General features: G+C 41.5%; 1 protein-coding gene across 4 annotated transcripts in view; it reads right to left on the minus strand.

Annotated features, from left to right (window-relative positions):
* Positions 1 to 441: 441 nt before the first annotated feature.
* Positions 442 to 17853, minus strand: part of PIK3CB (phosphatidylinositol-4,5-bisphosphate 3-kinase catalytic subunit beta) — a 63450-nt gene continuing 46038 nt past the window's right edge. For all 4 annotated transcript variants that reach the window (XM_018568166.1, XM_018568167.1, XM_018568168.1 and 1 more), the window contains 11 exons: positions 16613 to 16734; positions 16100 to 16243; positions 13539 to 13638; positions 11615 to 11793; positions 10598 to 10707; positions 10421 to 10499; positions 6415 to 6582; positions 4613 to 4736; positions 4095 to 4240; positions 1886 to 2018; positions 442 to 682 (listed from right to left, as the gene is read on the minus strand). In XM_018568166.1, coding sequence (XP_018423668.1) covers positions 545 to 682; positions 1886 to 2018; positions 4095 to 4240; positions 4613 to 4736; positions 6415 to 6582; positions 10421 to 10499; positions 10598 to 10707; positions 11615 to 11793; positions 13539 to 13638; positions 16100 to 16243; positions 16613 to 16734 — 1443 coding nt within the window. In that variant the 3' untranslated portion in view covers positions 442 to 544. The remainder of the gene's footprint in view (positions 683 to 1885; positions 2019 to 4094; positions 4241 to 4612; positions 4737 to 6414; positions 6583 to 10420; positions 10500 to 10597; positions 10708 to 11614; positions 11794 to 13538; positions 13639 to 16099; positions 16244 to 16612; positions 16735 to 17853) is intronic.

A 17853-nucleotide genomic window follows, 5' to 3' on the forward strand; every position in this document is an offset into this window, starting at 1 on the left:
CATTTAACTTCAAATGGCGGTGAAAATCTTGCAAATCTCTCCAAGTAAAACTAATGAATGTTCTTGAGGATGCAACATGATTGGAAGACATGACTTCTGGTAATGCTAAAAATCTGAAACTGTTACACAACCCCGCCCCTCCCCATAACTCATGCCTGGCTATTCTCCAGTGCCAGGGGCTGCTGAATGCAGTGTAAGCTGTGACTGTGGCAGTGCAGAGCTGGAATTAATGCCAAATTTGAGGAAGACGGGGGTGTAAAAATCCAGCACAGCCAACTGTACTTCCATCTCTTATAAAACCAGGGTTTCTTGGCTTGTTTGATCTCAATATAAGCACAGCTTGACTCTCATTTACTCTTACAGTAGGTCTCTTGGAAATCCTCTTTCTTCGGAGTGTCATTGGTACGCTACCATGGAATTACAAGCTTCATAATATCTCACTTGCAGCCACTGGCCAACTTGTTCATCCTACAGGAGCAACTTTAGAGGGGCCAGAAATTTAAGGACGGCCTTGTCAGGCACAAAAGTGGTTATCGGTATTTTGCTAGGACTTGTAATCCTTTCGCACAGTGTGTGCCATCCAGTTGACTTTGGTTGTCCAACTCTCTTTCAAAGCCTCATCAAACTTTTGTTTAAACTGTTTAAGTGCTTCATCTTCCGTCTTCCCCACAGCCAGAGAATCCTGAAATCAGAAGAGTTGACAAAGTTAAATAACTAAAAGGATAAATACAGCTACTCAAAATATAAAGCCAATTTTTCTTCTAGTTTTAGGGCCCGTTCACACCACATCCAGATCATCTCCAGGCCAGACCAGATTGTTTCCGGACCCAAAATGCAACCTAATGTATTCCTATGCTATTGCTGGACTCTGTTCACACTATAGCAGTCCATTCCAGTTCAGACCAGAAAAATACTGCATGTCTCATTTTGTCTGGTCTGGAATGCAGCCAGAAAGCACATTTTAAGCCAAAAAAACAGCTATGGAACGCAGAAAAATTGTGGTCAAATCACGGCAAAAATGCGGCAAAATGCAATGCCCTGCATTCCAGATCTAGTCCAGAAAATATTGTGACCCTGGCCTTAGTGTGTGAAAGATTAAAAAATTTGTCGGGTTTTATTTCTGTATTTGCAGAGGTAACATTTTCCCTTACTTCCTGTGACTGTGATGCCCACAAAGGAAATGGTGCGTTGTCACCGGGACAGGTCACAGCCTTCCTAAACTGTACAAAGGGCTTATTCACACCACGTCTGGGCCAGATCTGCAAATGCAGTGCAGTGCATTTCTGCCACGTTTTTGCTGCGTTCTGGTTTTTATTTACAAGCTTAAAATGGGCTTTCAGGTGTAGTCCAGTGCGTTCCAGTGCATTTGCATGTGCTTTTGATGCATTTACATACGTTCCACACAAAAGAAAATGAAACTAGAAGTATTTTTTTTCATCTGGACCGGAATGGACTTCGCTGGTGTGAACAGAGCTCAGGAATACATAGGGATGCTTCTTTGGTCTGGGAACAAACTGTTCTGGTCTGGACATGGTGCGAACAATCCCTAAAACTTACTTTTTGCTTTGGCTATATGGATACAGATGCAAATAAAAACATGCCAGATGTCCTAACCTTTCCTGCAATTTATTGGGGGGAGTTTGTCTAAAAATATAACAGAGCGCTAAACAATTGACTGTTGTAAATTTATCACAACACAGTCCACTGCACAAACAGAGTTGAAAGGTGAAGAATGTATGAGTGTAGTGAACAGAAGCCAGATAACACAAAGGGCTGTAATGAGAAGAATATGCATCATACCACCAGGTATAGGATACAGTAGGAGGGAAATATACATGTTTGGAGTTGAGTGTGTTGTGCACATACAGGAGGCTACTCACTATACCTTGACATATTGAATATCTTTCACAGAGCTCAACTCTGGGAGTCCAGCTGTCAGCATTAGTGCAAAGAGCGTGATGATGAGGTTTCCGTTCCTGCGCAGGATCAGATAGGCGTCCTCACAACACTGCCGAAATCTGCAGGACGATAAACCATAGGTAATGAGAGGGAACCTCACATAATGTCACTGCTTCATGCAAACTACTCATAGAACAACATAAAAAAAAGTAATAATAAAAAAAGATATGTAGAGAAACCCTAGATGACATTTAGGGCTGATTCACACCAGATGCATTCAAGGTCTGCTGGAAAAGCAATTTGTGTTGTTTCAAATGGGCTCAGGTGACACCATGGTGTTGTGGTGGAATGCAGTACAAGTGCATTGCACCGTGCTGTACCCATAGAACTTTGTGAAATGTCCCGTGTGACATTTGAATAAAGTTCTAACAAAACAAACATTAAACCATACGATGCGGCTGATCGGTATGGTGCCTGGCAACGCACACCAGCAACCGTGCATTGTAGCACGACTGCTGGAGTGGATTGGCCCTTAGGGGGTGATTTAACAAGCTTCTGACCATAGGCATTTTCTATGCTCTAGTGGAAGGAATGCTATGTGAACCGCATTCGCTCAACGTAGGTCTGGCCAGAAGATTTATAAATCAACCCTTAGTTTTCTAAAGCACTATGTATCAAATTGTGTGTGCGCAACATTTGTTTTCCCCTTTTTTTTTCTTTGTAACAATATTCTTTTATGAATTTCAATAAAGAACAATCATAAAACATTAAATTCTGTTGTATAACAACCAGAGCAGCACAATCAACATGAGACAAATCCATAGTCATGGAACAGCGATGAAAGGATCGTGATAGCTTATCTGACAATTTGAACTCCTACAGATGGCTGAAAAATACTTCCCCACAGCCATCTGCACATCAATACAGCTATATAAAGTTCCAGTACCAAGTGAAGTTCAACAATAACTGAACAGATTACAAAAGAAAGGAGTATGGAATAACCAAAGTAATAAGAGAAAGGGAAAGAAAACAGAAACAGAAAACTACTGATATGCCAGCAGTGGTGTGGATAATGAGAGGTCCATTGACCATCAATCTCGAACTCACTAAGATATCCTCCCCACCCCCTTCCAAACACCATCACAGATAATGAAGGGCATCCAGATATAGTCCAGGATGAGAAGTAAACAACTAAGGGTCCCACATGCGCAAAAAATTGGTATGCTTTTCAATAAGAAGACTCGCTAGTCGTTCAGTTAGCATAATATTATCCATTCTCTGAGTAAATTCTGTGTATGGAATAAATTGCTTCTTCCAATTCCTAGTCAAAGTTAATTAGGCAGCTAGAAAAACTTGGGGCGTAAGGGAGCGTTGTGACTTAGTTAGTCCGGACACCGTCATATGTAGTAAAGACCTGTCCTGGGCCCCTTGTTAGATGTTGACCAAACATATTAACATATTTCTCAGTAGTTTATATATTTTAGTCCAGAAACTGGAAGCAAATGGGCACGTCCACCAGGTGGGTAACATATCTCCAGATTCCTCACACCCACGGAAGCATCTATGAGAAGTGGGATATAAATCGGGCCAGACGTGTTTTCCCCTTTTGTAATCCATTGACGCATGGCAGTGTTGCTGACATCCTGCGACCACTTTCTGTCTACATGCATTCCTGCAAAGGCTGAATAGCATTTCTCAAGGCAGGTTTCCTGATGGTTACAACAGTTAATTATGTCTGTGTAATTTGTGCTGAAAAGTCCAGTTGTAGTTTCCAAGTGACGGGGTGACAATGTAGTAGAACAATTTCAAGACAGAAAGAGCGCAGTCACCTATACCAGGAATAATGGACCATCATACAGTAGCAGGATCACCAGGGAAATTTGAATGAAAGCGACAGATTTAAAAATAATCATTTTGTTTTAAATTACATTAACATGTTAAAGCTTGTTTGAGATTTTAGTGATTGGGTTTACATATACTTCAAAATTAAAGTAGCAATCTAGTCAACAATGCCCAACAATGGTTTTATGGGTAATTTCACTGAGGATTTTCAGGAATTTAGATTACTGGGCACTCTAGTGGATCACTGGGGAAAAAGACAGCAGCAGCAAAGAAAACAAGTACGTACAACGAGTAAGCTAGAAGAGAGGGACCTCGCCCAGCAGTATTTCATTTACAGCTAAAAGATAACCAACCTGCCAAATTTTTCTGTGTTCCCTGGTTTCCCTTGCTGGATAACATGGATGAAGTCATAGGTAAGGATGAAGGGTCCACGCTCCCTCTTAATTTTAAATTTGGACTTGAAATTCCCAAGAATATGACCAAAGTCAATGTGAAACAGCTGAAAAGAGAGGGGAGGGGGGGGACACCTAGAGCATTAGCCAGCAACATGATGTATTCAAATGTTACGAAATACAAGTATTAGAAATCATAAAGCACTTCCATTAATCTGATATTATTGCAAATCTACCATTAACATTTTTATTATCAAGGCAAATCGATTGGGAATATAATCTTATGAAATTAGAGATCTGCATGTATAATAGCACTACTATGGACGAGGATCCATAGGAAAATGAATAATGCATAATCGGTTTTTGTCTGTGAATGGTATAAGTACAGGATTATGATTATTTTTAATTATGTGCACCCTTTGGCAACTGCACTCTATTTGTAACGCTGGCCCAAGAATAGGTTGGAGATGGTGTCTCACCTGCCCCGTCTTTCTGACCATAATGTTGTCATTGTGCCGGTCACCGATCCCAAGAACATAAGTAGCTACACAGTAGCCAGCACAGGATAAAGTGAACTCCTCAATTGCTCGCTCCAGGTCATCTCTGTGAGAGGAAGAAGGTTCCTAAATTAACATCTCATACCACACATTCCAATTGTATACTGTAAAAAGCCAGCTACCCACATAACTAAAGAATTTACAGGAATCTTAAATATGAAACACAATTGTATCCCTACCAGAAACAGAACAATTACAGGGGGATTGTTGGGTCAATGCTTAGAAATGCTGCACACCACATAGTTAACTCTTTACTGCCAACGTCATAACTATTATAATAGAACCGTCAAAGGCATCCTATTCCCCACCTTCCTTGTGGCTGCAGGTTTTACCTGTCACTTCCATGAGCTGGGACAACTGCAGGAGGATTAAGGATGAAGGGCCAGCGGGCAAAGCAGGAAATTAAGGAAAATCCCTCCAAATAGGACAAAAACAGCAATAATAATAATAAAACCTTTTTAACATAGAGGAACCCTTGACATACAAGGGTTCCCTGAGAAAGGTAAGGTAATAACTACTTGTATCTACAGCTTACAGTACCTCAGCATGGATAGTCATTAGGATGAAGTCGAGAAAACAAAATTGCTATAGCTACAGTTTAAAGAACAACCAAATTCTCCTATATGAACAAACTAGCCGGCCACACTCCCATTACATCAGCCTTCACAAAGCTTTACTACTTCAGAACAAGGTGACAAAAGTGCCTGATCAGACCAAGCCTTCATGTAGACATGGTAAAAATACATATCAACTGCACGTGACTATTAAACTAAAACATGGAAGCATAGATCACCATATACGTATCCATGTTTAAGGCAGGTTTACCGGGAACCTGAACATACTACACAGTCGTGGAGGCTGTATAATAATATAATGGTTGCAATGGAGAGCAGTGATTTGTCAGTGTGGCCACGTGACCATGCTGACCAAGGTGAATCTCCTCTTTTTTCTAGAATGGTGTTCTTGAAGAAAGAAGCTCAGAAAAGGTTTTCATTGGTCAGCACAGTCACATGGACACACTGCCTAATCAGTTCTCCCCAATGCACTCATTATGTTACTTTACAGCCACCAGGGCTGTTTAAGTTTTCAAGCCAAATCTTCCTTCATTTATGTCTTACATGCTCTCCCTCCCAGGCACTGCAGCTCACAGCTGGAGTATTTAAGTAAAAGAGGCAGTGCTGTCAATCCAGAAAGCAGTGGTCAGGACTAGGTGTGGCCAGGTGTTGACTGACAAGCTACAGGCTCATGAATCAGCAGTGACAATGCTAATAGCCACACCCTGTGCAACATCATTTGATCCCACTGTAGTAGTACAGACTACACGAGAGGCAATACTGCTCTAAATTCGAGATCAGTGCAGCATCATTGTCACACCATCACAGGAAGTTGCATTAGGGGACTTCACTGGCAGGATCAACAGGTATTTGTAAGACTTTGCAGGGAGACAGAGAAAACAATATGTACAGATGAACTTATAATTAAGTGCAGTAAGTAAGTCATGGACATTTAAATCCTGTAATTTGTGATGAACTGACCAGAGCTTTATAGTAAAGTGAATGCCCTATATGCAGTGAGCAGTAAATAGCAATGACTGTAGGCTGAGAAGTATGAATTGTAACTCCTGGAATACAGTATGAAGAGCCATGCTTGACTGCAGTATGCATGTTATAAAGAAGAAAACTGAGCGGAGACTCCTGAATGCAGTGTGACAGTGTACAACTTACCCAACATTGTACTCTTTGATCCAGTTGAGTAGAGCATCCTTGTTGAAGGCCGCTGCTGCTGCAAGATTGCTGCTGTCAAGTTGGATATCTGCAATGGTTTCAGCTGCAGAAACTACCTCTATCATTCCACACCGATCACCTGTTGCCAGGCACCCATAAGGCACTATTCTAAAACATACAATTAAAAGTCTTGTTAACATTTTTTAGCAATTACTAAAAGCCACTTGCATGGCAAAATGCTGTACATGTCTTATAATAAGCCACAGGGCAGCAAGAGTGGGTTCACCGTTAGGAAATAATGAACATTAACTTTAATTGGGCACCACACTAAAACTAATAAAAGGGAAAAAAAAGACACAGAAGATGCTTCACATTCACAAGGATGAAACAGAATTAATTCGAGCCATACTAGCTAGGTACAAATTTGCTCCAAAGTTATCCAGTGTCATTAGTGGAACGGACCTATTGTGTAAGAGAAATATTATACCCACAATCACAGATTTATTTAAGATATATCCATCCCTGAAAATCTACTACCACCTCTATAATGTAAAATATAACTCCTGCATACATACTGAACTATATTCTTCATCTACAAGTTAATTTCCAATGCTGCCAACAGAGGGTGCTGTGTCATAGATTACAAATCATAAGAATTAGGCTTACAATATAAATGACGCTTTACCAAGCAGCATCTGTGGAGATTTACAGCTATTTTTTGGGAGGGGCTGAAAAGATTGACATTAGTAAGCGGTTGGGCATAAAGGCATTGTTTACTGCTAAAAGGGTTACACATATATGTATTGTTATAGATTTCTGTACCACACAGCCACTGGGGAGGGGGGGCTTATTTACTTATTAATCACTAACATTAGCTGACGGATTGTAAAGTATATGTATACAGTGAACCCTTCTTAGTGTGCCCCTTTGGTCTGTTGAATACAGTATATAATCAAAAGTGTTTTGAATCTCTGATCAATATGTTCAAGCAAATACCAAATGATTGTGGCAGCCTGTGAAAAGCCTGTAAGTTGATGAGTTCTTGTGCTCTCTGCCTCTGATAACGGTTATAATTGTTCCCAGTTCTATTTTTGGACAACAAAACAGTCAACCCTATGTGTTATGGACATCAAAGTGTCAGTGGGGTTTTTATGAGGCATCAGACGTATTCAAAAAAATACAAAATGTAATTCAATTATTTTTTTAAATACGTCTGATACCTCTTAAAACCCCCACTGACACTTTGATGTGGATTTTTTAGTAATATATTCCGTATTAGGGGTGAGGTCTCAGACCATCTGGAGTTTATAGATCTGGGTAGTCAATAAATGTGTTTCTAGCCTATGTGTTATGGAGAAGAGGGGAAGGTATTCTGTCCTGGGGGGACAACTCTCCAGAGATGCAGTACAGTGAGTGAGTGTTGTCACCCTGGGACATGAAGTGTGTTACTGGCAGGATCACCAGGTGAGAATAAAAGGAAAAAAGCCTGAAAAAGTATTCAAGCCACCAGATCTAAGGACTGGCAAGCTGTAATATATTATAGTTTTATTCTTGGGTTTCGATCAGCTTTAACAGCTGAATGATTTTTACCCAAAAATAATATATCATTCTGAGTTGCCACCAGAAAATGTTTTTTCAAGAGTCATACCGTGTGCTGTTCAGAAGACTCCAAGCCTTACTGGCAATTATATCAAAAGTGACTGCTAAGTGGGAGCACTGCATTAAATATCACCATTTGATTGGTTTCAGTGTTGTAATAAGAAGTAGAGCACCCTTGGCACACTTAAGGCCCCTTTTACACAGCCCAATCAGGAGGGGATCTGTGCACAGATCCCCTGCTGATTGGAACAGAGTTCATCATTGTGACATTCGTGCCCGTCTAGTTTACTGGACCCATGTCTATGGGGAATTGGGTGTGAACGGACTTGTGTCTGTTTACATCAGATTACTACGGCGGCAAAAAAAAAAGGATTCCTTTGTTTCTACAGACCTGGCCGAAGCCAGGAATACCAGATGTAAATGGACATCCATCAATTGAGATCTGACTGCCCATAGACTTACATTGGGCTTCCTATAAGGTCCGCCTGATAAACCGGCAGGCGGACCTGATCAAAAAGCCCATGTGAAAGGGCCCATAGGGGGGCAACTGTCTTAGAAAGTATCTTACTAGAAAAAAAAAATTTAAAATACAAAAATTCTATATTTAAAACACTGTGCACTGAATGCTTTCAGGATGCTATAGATACATGTAAGGGAAATGTTTGTAATTTTAGTAAAATGACAGCAGCTGCAGACTATAAGCGAGAGATCACTTTCATTTTTAATTACGGTAATGTGTAATAGATATAGAGGTTCCCAGTAAGGGGTTAATGGTGGAATATGGCACACATGACAGCCAAGATGTTTGAAGAATCTGTTCACTCAATGCTGGGCCCTATCTGAGGCTGACCTGGATAATTACAACAAAGGTATCTCAGCAACTGTTGTCAGACTGAGCACTGCATAGGTGACAACTTAATGCTAAGTGCTGCCAAGGTCACAGGGCCACTTGGCATTAGCCCATGACTGTTTGTCACACCCACACTATAGTGTTTAAGGGCGCAAGGCCAGTAACTTCCCTTCCAGAGGCCAAGAGATGACAGCCGAGATCCCCAAAGGAGCAGCAGGAGGGGAGTATAAAAACATCCTTGTCAGTGGAGGCTTTGACAGAAGTCAGCAGGAGGGCAGCTCGTACAAATGGTGAGGAGGGCGGCAGAAATTTGTTAAACTGATCAAGCTTGTCAGTGGCAGATACACGAGAAAATATACCAGATCTGCAAATTTTACTAGGACATTGCAGTGTATATCTTTATCATTGGTCACACATGCATCTAAGTCTACATTCAGGAGGCAGGTTGGCCAGTGATCTGCTTTTGCAGTAATATTTCGTTCATGCACTTTTTCTAGTGACAGGCATTTTGCTACAGATGACCGGATGCTTTAGATGTGATCACGGGCCATTGAGAACAATGGAATTCCTCTGAGGGTTGTAGTACTTTGCCCTTTCAGTTACAAAACACCTAGGTCTGAAGAGGGCCTTAGAGCATGCCATGGACAAAGGTAACGGTGAATCCTGAACATGTTACAGCACCAGAGAGAAAAAAATGGTGGGAGAAAAAGAACAACCTTAAAGGTTGTCTGTGAAGGTTCTCACTCCTCCAGATCATGGAATATCTGTAAAAAATAAATCAAGACGACTGGACTTGCTTTATTTTTCAACATCTACTGTCTGCCACATGCAATGCTATTTACACACCTCTCTCTGGGCAGCTTATTAACACCTGCTAGCTCCAATCATGCAAATGCAATCAACACCTTACCTCCATGAGGTCTCTGACCCCCATGCTGGTTATGATAAACAGATTATCTTGATTGGAGCAACATTCACCATATTTATTCCCAGAGAATTTGTTGTACAAGTCATTCTGAATTAAGAAAGCTAGTCGGGTGATCAGCAAAAATTAATAATGTAACACACAACTCATCCAGACCTATAGGTACATGTTATCATGGGTTTAAAGAGAAGGGGTATTTTCTTTCAACCCATAATAACAGGACAAGGCTGTTCAAGTAAACACTGCACTGCTTCTTCTGATTGTTTCCCTAAAGGTTAGCTGGATTGCGTCTTGACCAACTCTCCTCCTATGTCTATGGCAGCTTTAGTTTATTTCCACTTTCCCAGCAAAATTGGGATAATACTTTTTTATATTTGTTACATGCCTTCATTCACATAACATAACTTAAACAAAAATAGTATGCATCATCTTGCAGAGACTGCAGTTCCACAGCAATTCTAAAAGGTACAACAGTGTAAAATGCTGAAGGCAAGAAAAACTTTGCTACACATTCTAAGATTAAGATTTGGAGAAGGAAATGGAGGGCAATACAAGAATTGGCATGATTGGAGAATATTTGCGAGTTCATCACATTTCCCCATTCAACAAGAATTCCACCGAAAGTGTCTCACCGGAGGTCCAGCCCCGCTTCCTTCCACAACATATCCATTAAACGTAGTAACTGAAGGGTTAGCATGTCCTGACGCAGATCTGTCCACAGAAAACATTTATAATCAGTTTGACATATTAATCCTAAAAAAAATATTTTCCCCCCAGAATTGTAGCTAGTGTTGCATTTCATTTCTCACCATCTCCATTCTTAAAGATGATCCCAGTGTAGTCCCCTCCAAAGCCTTTATTGTTGTAGACAATCCACAGAGGTTTCATCTTTGAATCCATATATTTGCACTTCTCCACACTGTTTATACAAGAAGAAACAAGATGAGTGACAGCAGGGAAAAGACCAGTGGTAAGCAGCAGTCATGAGAACCTTGGAGGATAGCTTCAGCTATCCATGAAGGACAAAGAGGGTAAAAAAAGAGTGTGCTTGGGTGCTGGCATTGAGCACATAGTAAGCAACTGATAATGGACTTCCAATAAAAGAGAACTATGGGGTAAGTGTTTTCCCCCATAGTTCTCTTAAGGGTCACGGGAGGACATATACTAGCGTCCTCCCGTGACCCAAAGCTCAGTATATCACGAGCTACAGCTCGCGGTATACTGAAACGGCCGCAGCTGGGGCGGATCCCGACATTACTGTCGAGATCCACCCTGCTGCGTGAGTGACAGCTGGCTCTGCCCATCTAAAAGGCAGAGCCAGCTGTACTCGCCCCCTCCCCTGTCCGTTCCTCCAGTCAGCGCTAGAGGATCGGAGCGGGGAGGGGGGAATCCCTGCAGGGAGCCGTGACTGACAGTCACCTCTCTCTGCAGGGAGATGATCGAGGAGTGAACGACGATATGTGTTCGATCACTTCCCGATCTATTGAGCCGACGTGTGACAGTTTAATTAATCACAAGTCGGCTGAACTATGAGGATGAGTGATTTTCAATCAACTCATAGTTCTCCTTTAATTAATCTAATTAAATTCCCACCCATAGACACAAGTAATAAAAAGTTCACTGGGCGCTCAGATTACTGGCTGGATAAAAAAAAAATAGTGGTATCCAGCAAGTAACTTGTGAGATACACGTGTCTGCAAGCTCATTTTCATGTTTCTCACCAGCACGGGTTCAAAACAAACCATGGAGCAGCTGTCTTAGTACTAGAAATGATAAGGGATGACTCCTTATGTAACCACATGGAACAAAGAAGGTAAAACACTCACACAAGCTCAGAAAGGGTGACGCTGGGATTGAGTGGTGACTGCATATCACTGAGAGCTTCCCTGTAGGCATTCTGCTTTAAACAGGCATGCATTGTTTCCTTGTTCTTCACCTTACTCTGCTTTACAGCATTCAGCTTGATGAGACTATTTAGTGTGCGCAGCTTGTTCAGGGCCTCCACCTAGGAATTAGGGAGCAATTTGATGATGCTCTCAGGACCAAAAGAATTCACAAACAAACACAAATCACACTCCTCTGATTAGCCTAAGTAGAGAACGGCAATATCATACGGATTTACCAAATACTGTAAAAACCAAATACTGCAACCTGTCTAGTTACTGGACAACATCCTCAGGAGGGCTATAAGGGGGCTTGTGACATCATCACATTAGGGAGGGATCTGTGCACTGCTCTCAGGATATCGGTGTTATACAAACTATACACATGCTGTTTAAACTGTGCTGTCCGAGTTTTACTGTCATCCTAATAAATAGAAGTGTTTAAGAATTTTTCCACTATGCAGCTTTTCCTTGCCTTACAGCAGAGTAAGGAGAGGAGTATAAAACACAGTGGGGGGAATGTATCAAAACTGAAGACAAAAGCTGAAGCAGGTGCCCATGGCAACCAATCAGCTTCTCTCTTCAGTTTATTCAATCAAGGTTTGAAAATGAAAGAGAAGCCGATTGGTTGAGATGGGCAACTGCTCCAAATTCTGTCTGCTCCAGTTTTGATAAATTCCTCTCAGCGTTCTTAAAAAGGAAACTCCTGGATTATACTCACAAGCGCTTTTTGACCTTTCTTAGAAATAAGAGTCCTGCTAGCTCAGCTGAAATTTGTGCAGTGTGTGGCTCCATTGGTACCCCTCCATTTGACGAAGGAGCTTGGCTGAAAATTCGGGTAGTCTGACAGTGACACAGCCAGATGGGTAGGATTCCCCCATTCATGCCGTTTAGCAAGGATGGGGGAATTGAGCATTTTTTAGTGATTGGTGTATGGTCAGGTTTTCCTGGTAAGTGTACTTGGAAGAGGGAGGGCACAGAGGTGGAGCAAATGGGATTGGCATGCTATTTTATAAATCACAAATTATTCCGAGCACTTGGTACATGGAGCTTATAAAAAACATACAAGAAGTGGAATATATTATTGGGATCTGTTCCTTTGAAGAAGTTTGCAGACTATGGGGGGAATTTATTAAAACTAGGACAGAATCTGGAGCACTTGAACAGAGTAACCAATCAGCTTTATGTATATTGAGCATATCATTTTTTTTTATACCAGCACAGTTGATAACATTTGTAGGTGAGAGATTAGCATAAAATAATCCAGAGTGTTCCATTTACTCACAGGTCCACTTCATTAAAATGTAATGCATTTATTCAATGTAAAAGGGGGAAAAGGAGACACAGGTTTCATGGGTGTTGTAGTAAAGATTACATTCCATACCCTTCTTAGAGGTGGTCACCAGCTACCTCTGCAAAGGTAGCTGCCAGATTCGCCAGCATCTTCTCTGGTGGGTGTGTGCACATATTAGTCTCTGCTGGCTGTATAAATGGCATATTACACAAAGCTGCTAATCCTCTCTAAAGCGGTGGCACAAATTCAGCTGATTCCTGTGGCTGCATCAACAGGTGACTGCAGATAGTTGTGGCCACTGGCCTGTACAAAGCAATGACAGGCTGACGACAGCCGCAGCTGCCCGCCAGTGTTTAGATGTAAATTGCACATGGAGCAATTACCTGCAGTTAGGGACAAACAATCGCCCCTGGATGTCAACAACATTACTATTTTACATACACAATTCCTTTTTTTTTCTTCCTTTTAACATTTTCACCATCTGATGAATGGGAGCACTTCTGCTAGTCTACATATAAATAGTTTCTGGAGAAATTTGCCAATAAGAGCACTTTATAGTTTTGTGATGGTTACCTGTTTGTAAAGCACTTTCATGTGACCCACACTGCCCCGGCAATAGGCTTCCAGCAGCAAACCAAACTGCACTGACACAGCAGAAATGTGAACTTCAGCCCTACAGAAGAAAAGTGAAAGGTGAGACCATGTCTGCAGGGAATTTGGAGCATCCACTATACATGTGATCACATGTTCAACTAAATCCTAGACACACACACACACACACACACACACACACACCCACACACACCCCAGCCCACACACACACTAGGTTGGACTTGATGGACATATGTCTTTATTCAACCTCAAATAACACACACACACACACACACACACACACACACACACACACACATACGTAATACCACATTTTTCCAGGTAACTCCTTTCCTTGCCAAGGGGCCCTGTACTGTGCTTTCCGTGCTGGGAATGTTATCTGTCTGAGGGAAGTCTTTAAATGAGTAGTGTTCCTTAAATTCCTGTGCTACAATGATGGGGGTTCATATTTAATGCATAGGGGTCTATCCATCAACGTCAGAGAAATAAAGTGGGAACCATTCAATGCTGATGAACATTCTGGCTGCATGAGGGCTGCTGTAACAATCTGCAGAATTAATCAGCATATCTGATCAGCATACACATGTTCTGCATGGTCTGGATCTGCAATGTAAAGCTTGCTTTATAAGGGGGGGTTATAAATGATAAAATAAGACTGAGCAGATGATTCCTAGGGCTCCCATGTCTCTGGGCAAACAGTTCAGAAATATAGCCGCAACTTATGGATTTTCTGTGCTAGTCTTTACTTCATAGAGCAAAAGAAATATTACACAGTGAAGTGTGATTTTCACTTATCCCCATTTTATTTTTTATTATAAAGGGGAGCTAGGGAAGGAGTGGTGGAATTGTCAACAATATAATGACCTTCTTTATTTCCATCAGGCCAACTACTTATTACCATGACAGGTAAGGGGCATTTATAAAATTGTGCATGAAACCCTGAATGAAATGTGCTGTAACCCACGGTTCATAATCTAAGGATCTCCTTCAGTTACAAACTATACAAAAATGACTTTCAGATCTCATTGTAGTGATTTTAACATTTCTTTTACAGTCCCTTCACTACAGCCACAATAAGTATGGAGAAGGATGATTAACATGAGGATGTAGCTGAAACAGTTGTGGGGCAGTCTTTTGTGACAGTCAATCCCAGAAAAGTATGATGACGTTAGGCATGCAGTTATGCAGAAAAGTGTCTTTGAAACTAGCTGACATGTCAGTGTTTCTGGCAAGTGGTCCCCTTCTAATACACTGAAAACGAGGCATTTGGGTACATTTCTGGGTTACAATAATGTCGTGTCAACTTTCATGAGTTATCTTATACTGACAAAAACTACAGGGTAGTCACAATCCAAAACCTGTAAGCTTATATGCACTTTTCATGAAGGCCAAGTAATGAGGGTGGGACTTGGCAATAATTTATTTCAATGTAAAACAATAAAAATTGCTTACCATACAATCCTTTTCTTGGAGTACATTGAGGGACAGAGAAAGCCTTAAACCTCCAGGTTATACTGCCACCTACAGTAGGACTGGACACTGACAAAAAAAACAAAACTGCAGGGAACAGACAGGGGGAGCTACATGGAAGACTGCTTTTACTAAAGGCTTTAATGAAAGAGTGAGAGGCCAAAGGTTTCTGAAACAGAATAGAAAGGCCTCAACAGGAGGTCATCCAAGTATCCCACAATGCGATGCCATGAGAGCACAGCAGGGCTAATATCTTGGTGAATATCTGAAATGCAGATGAAAAGGCCAAAGGGCATGACTGCGAATAGGTAGTGCAGGGGCCCCTGAACAAAATGTTTTACGAATGCACTGGAAAGGTAGAGACATGAAGGTAAGCATCCTTAATGTCCACAGAAAACCAGCGGGAACAGGAAATAATGGCATCCAGCGACCTATGCAAATGAGGTAGCTCCTGGCTCAGCCTGACTAACCCACACACTAAGCGAGTCTTCAAAGACAGGGCAAGCACTGAGGTAATGCTAACAGCTATCCCTACAATATCCAGTCCAGCACTCAAAAAGCTAGGCTGAGGAGGACTGTGCATTAATGCAGAGAAGTGCAAGGAAAAAGGTTAGAATTTAACATAAGCAGAGCTGAAGAAATGAATTTGATGCTTTTAGCAAAAAACTGAGGCAACTTAGGAGCGGATTATCGAGGGCTGGCCTACAGTTTTTTTTGTTTTCTAGTGTCCAATCCTCCTGTAGGGGACAGAATAACCTGAAGACTTAAGACTTCCTGTGTTCCTCAATGGACGAAATAAACAAATTTGAAAAATATATAGATTCCCTGCTTGGTCTAGTCACTAGCAAAACTCTACATATTTACCAGATCTGCAATGATGTTCTAAAAAAAAAATGATATATGAAAAGAATACTGTATGTTTTTTGTTTGGGTCTAGGAGTGTGAATGCTTGCCCATATTTTGCTTGCAGTTCCCTTGGTTAGCTTAATATTTGTAGTCAGATGGCTAGCAATAAAGCACCGTCTAAGTCTCTAAAACCAATGTGTACCAACCTCAGATGCCAAAACAGGAACTGTCCGATTCTACGGTTAGCCAGGGCTCTCTGCAGCAGAAAACGGGACAGGGCGCAGTCCAGGAAAGGCTCATATTTGAGAACCTGTACCAACTGCAACAAGTACTGGGATAACTCCTCATCACTGTAAACACATAAGAAGGAAGGTGTCAGCAAGTACAGCAATCCACACATCTGTTATGTCCTTATCTTGGATATTTAGAACGATCAATAAAACCGCGATGTCAAAAGATAAAAACTTCAGGTGGTCATAGGACATTTCATCTAACATAACTGATCCAACATAAATACAGGAAGTAACATTTGCATACATCAATTACTTGTAAATATTTAACACACCAAAGGTGACGAAAATAAGGCTACACAAAGTAAATTACAGAAATGATTAAAATGCTTATCTGTATGTGGGCAACCCAACCAAATCTTTTATTGCCCTTCTATGGCAGTAATATCTGTCGGGCACGTTATATGTGGTCACACAGAATGCACCTACCTCATGCTCTTTAGGCAGTTGACAGCATATTCTCTTACATACTGATCAGGATAGTTGAAATCAAGCAGTTCCAGGGCATCTCTTGGGGGTAGTTTGGACCAGATCTGCAGCAGTGCTTGAAGCTGTAAATACAAGACCAGGAATGTGTCTGGATATCGCTGGACACATACAGCACTGGGATAAAAAAGGAAAAAGGTAGGGAAGGGGGAATATGGTAACTACCAAAAGTGGTCACTGACAAGGGATGACCATTGTCCTATCCAGCCAATTATTTTGGGATCAAAAAATCGATCATATGCTCACGGATGCTCTGCATCCTGTGAGGGCTGAACCATCACAGTCAATTAAGAAATGGCCGTCACCAGGTTGTTTGCCTAGTATATAACCAGATATTGATATAAACATGCATCTTTATGCCATGATAGGCAGCTGACTGCCAAGTCATACCAATGCGATTTACTATAGAGGTGAAAATGTATGAATTGATTAAAGCTTTCATCCATATATGAAAAACATTAGTTACTGTATACTTAACTTATTTTTTAAGTTAACGTTTTTGTCCTTTTGGTTTCCAATTGCAAGATTGTACAGTTTCATTACTTAAGAAACCAAAATGGGGGGTCTGCAGTCTTCAGTTTCCAGGTCTCTAGTCTCCAAGTAAACTAGACATGAGAATTTTGAAGTTCACCAGTAAGGACAGTCATTACCTACCCTCTGTTTTCAGCTATGCCAGCTATGTTATTAGTCCGCCAAATGCTCTCTGCACTCCAGCTCAGTCCACAGAATGCTCTCTGCACTCCAGCTCAGTCCACAGAATGCTCTCCGCACTCCAGCTCAGTCCACAGAATGCTCTCTGCACTCCAGCTCAGTCCACAGAATGCTCTCCGCACTCCAGCTCAGTCCACAGAATGCTCTCTGCACTCCAGCTCAGTCCACAGAATGCTGTCAAAGGTGGCAAACTTTTCCCATGACCTGCACACCTCAGTTGGATCCCACTTCCAGCTGCAACTATGCTTGTCTCAGCATCACTGCCTAGTGCTGGATCCGCCAATCGTGTTTCATGTAGACCTGGAAATGTACTTTGCCATTGTAGGGCCTTAATGCTATGTGTTCTCTGCCGGTCTCCTTGCGCTGATAGTAAATGAAAGGCAAATGAAAGGCAGGGCAAGCATGAGATGAGGAGGGCATAAGCTCATCACGTTGGGCTTCTACCTTTAAAAGAACACACCTCGCCCCCCCCC

This window comes from Nanorana parkeri, unplaced genomic scaffold (assembly GCF_000935625.1).
Source record: "Nanorana parkeri isolate BGI_ZX_2015 unplaced genomic scaffold, ASM93562v1 scaffold1147, whole genome shotgun sequence".
Classification (NCBI taxonomy): Eukaryota; Metazoa; Chordata; class Amphibia; order Anura; family Dicroglossidae; genus Nanorana; species Nanorana parkeri.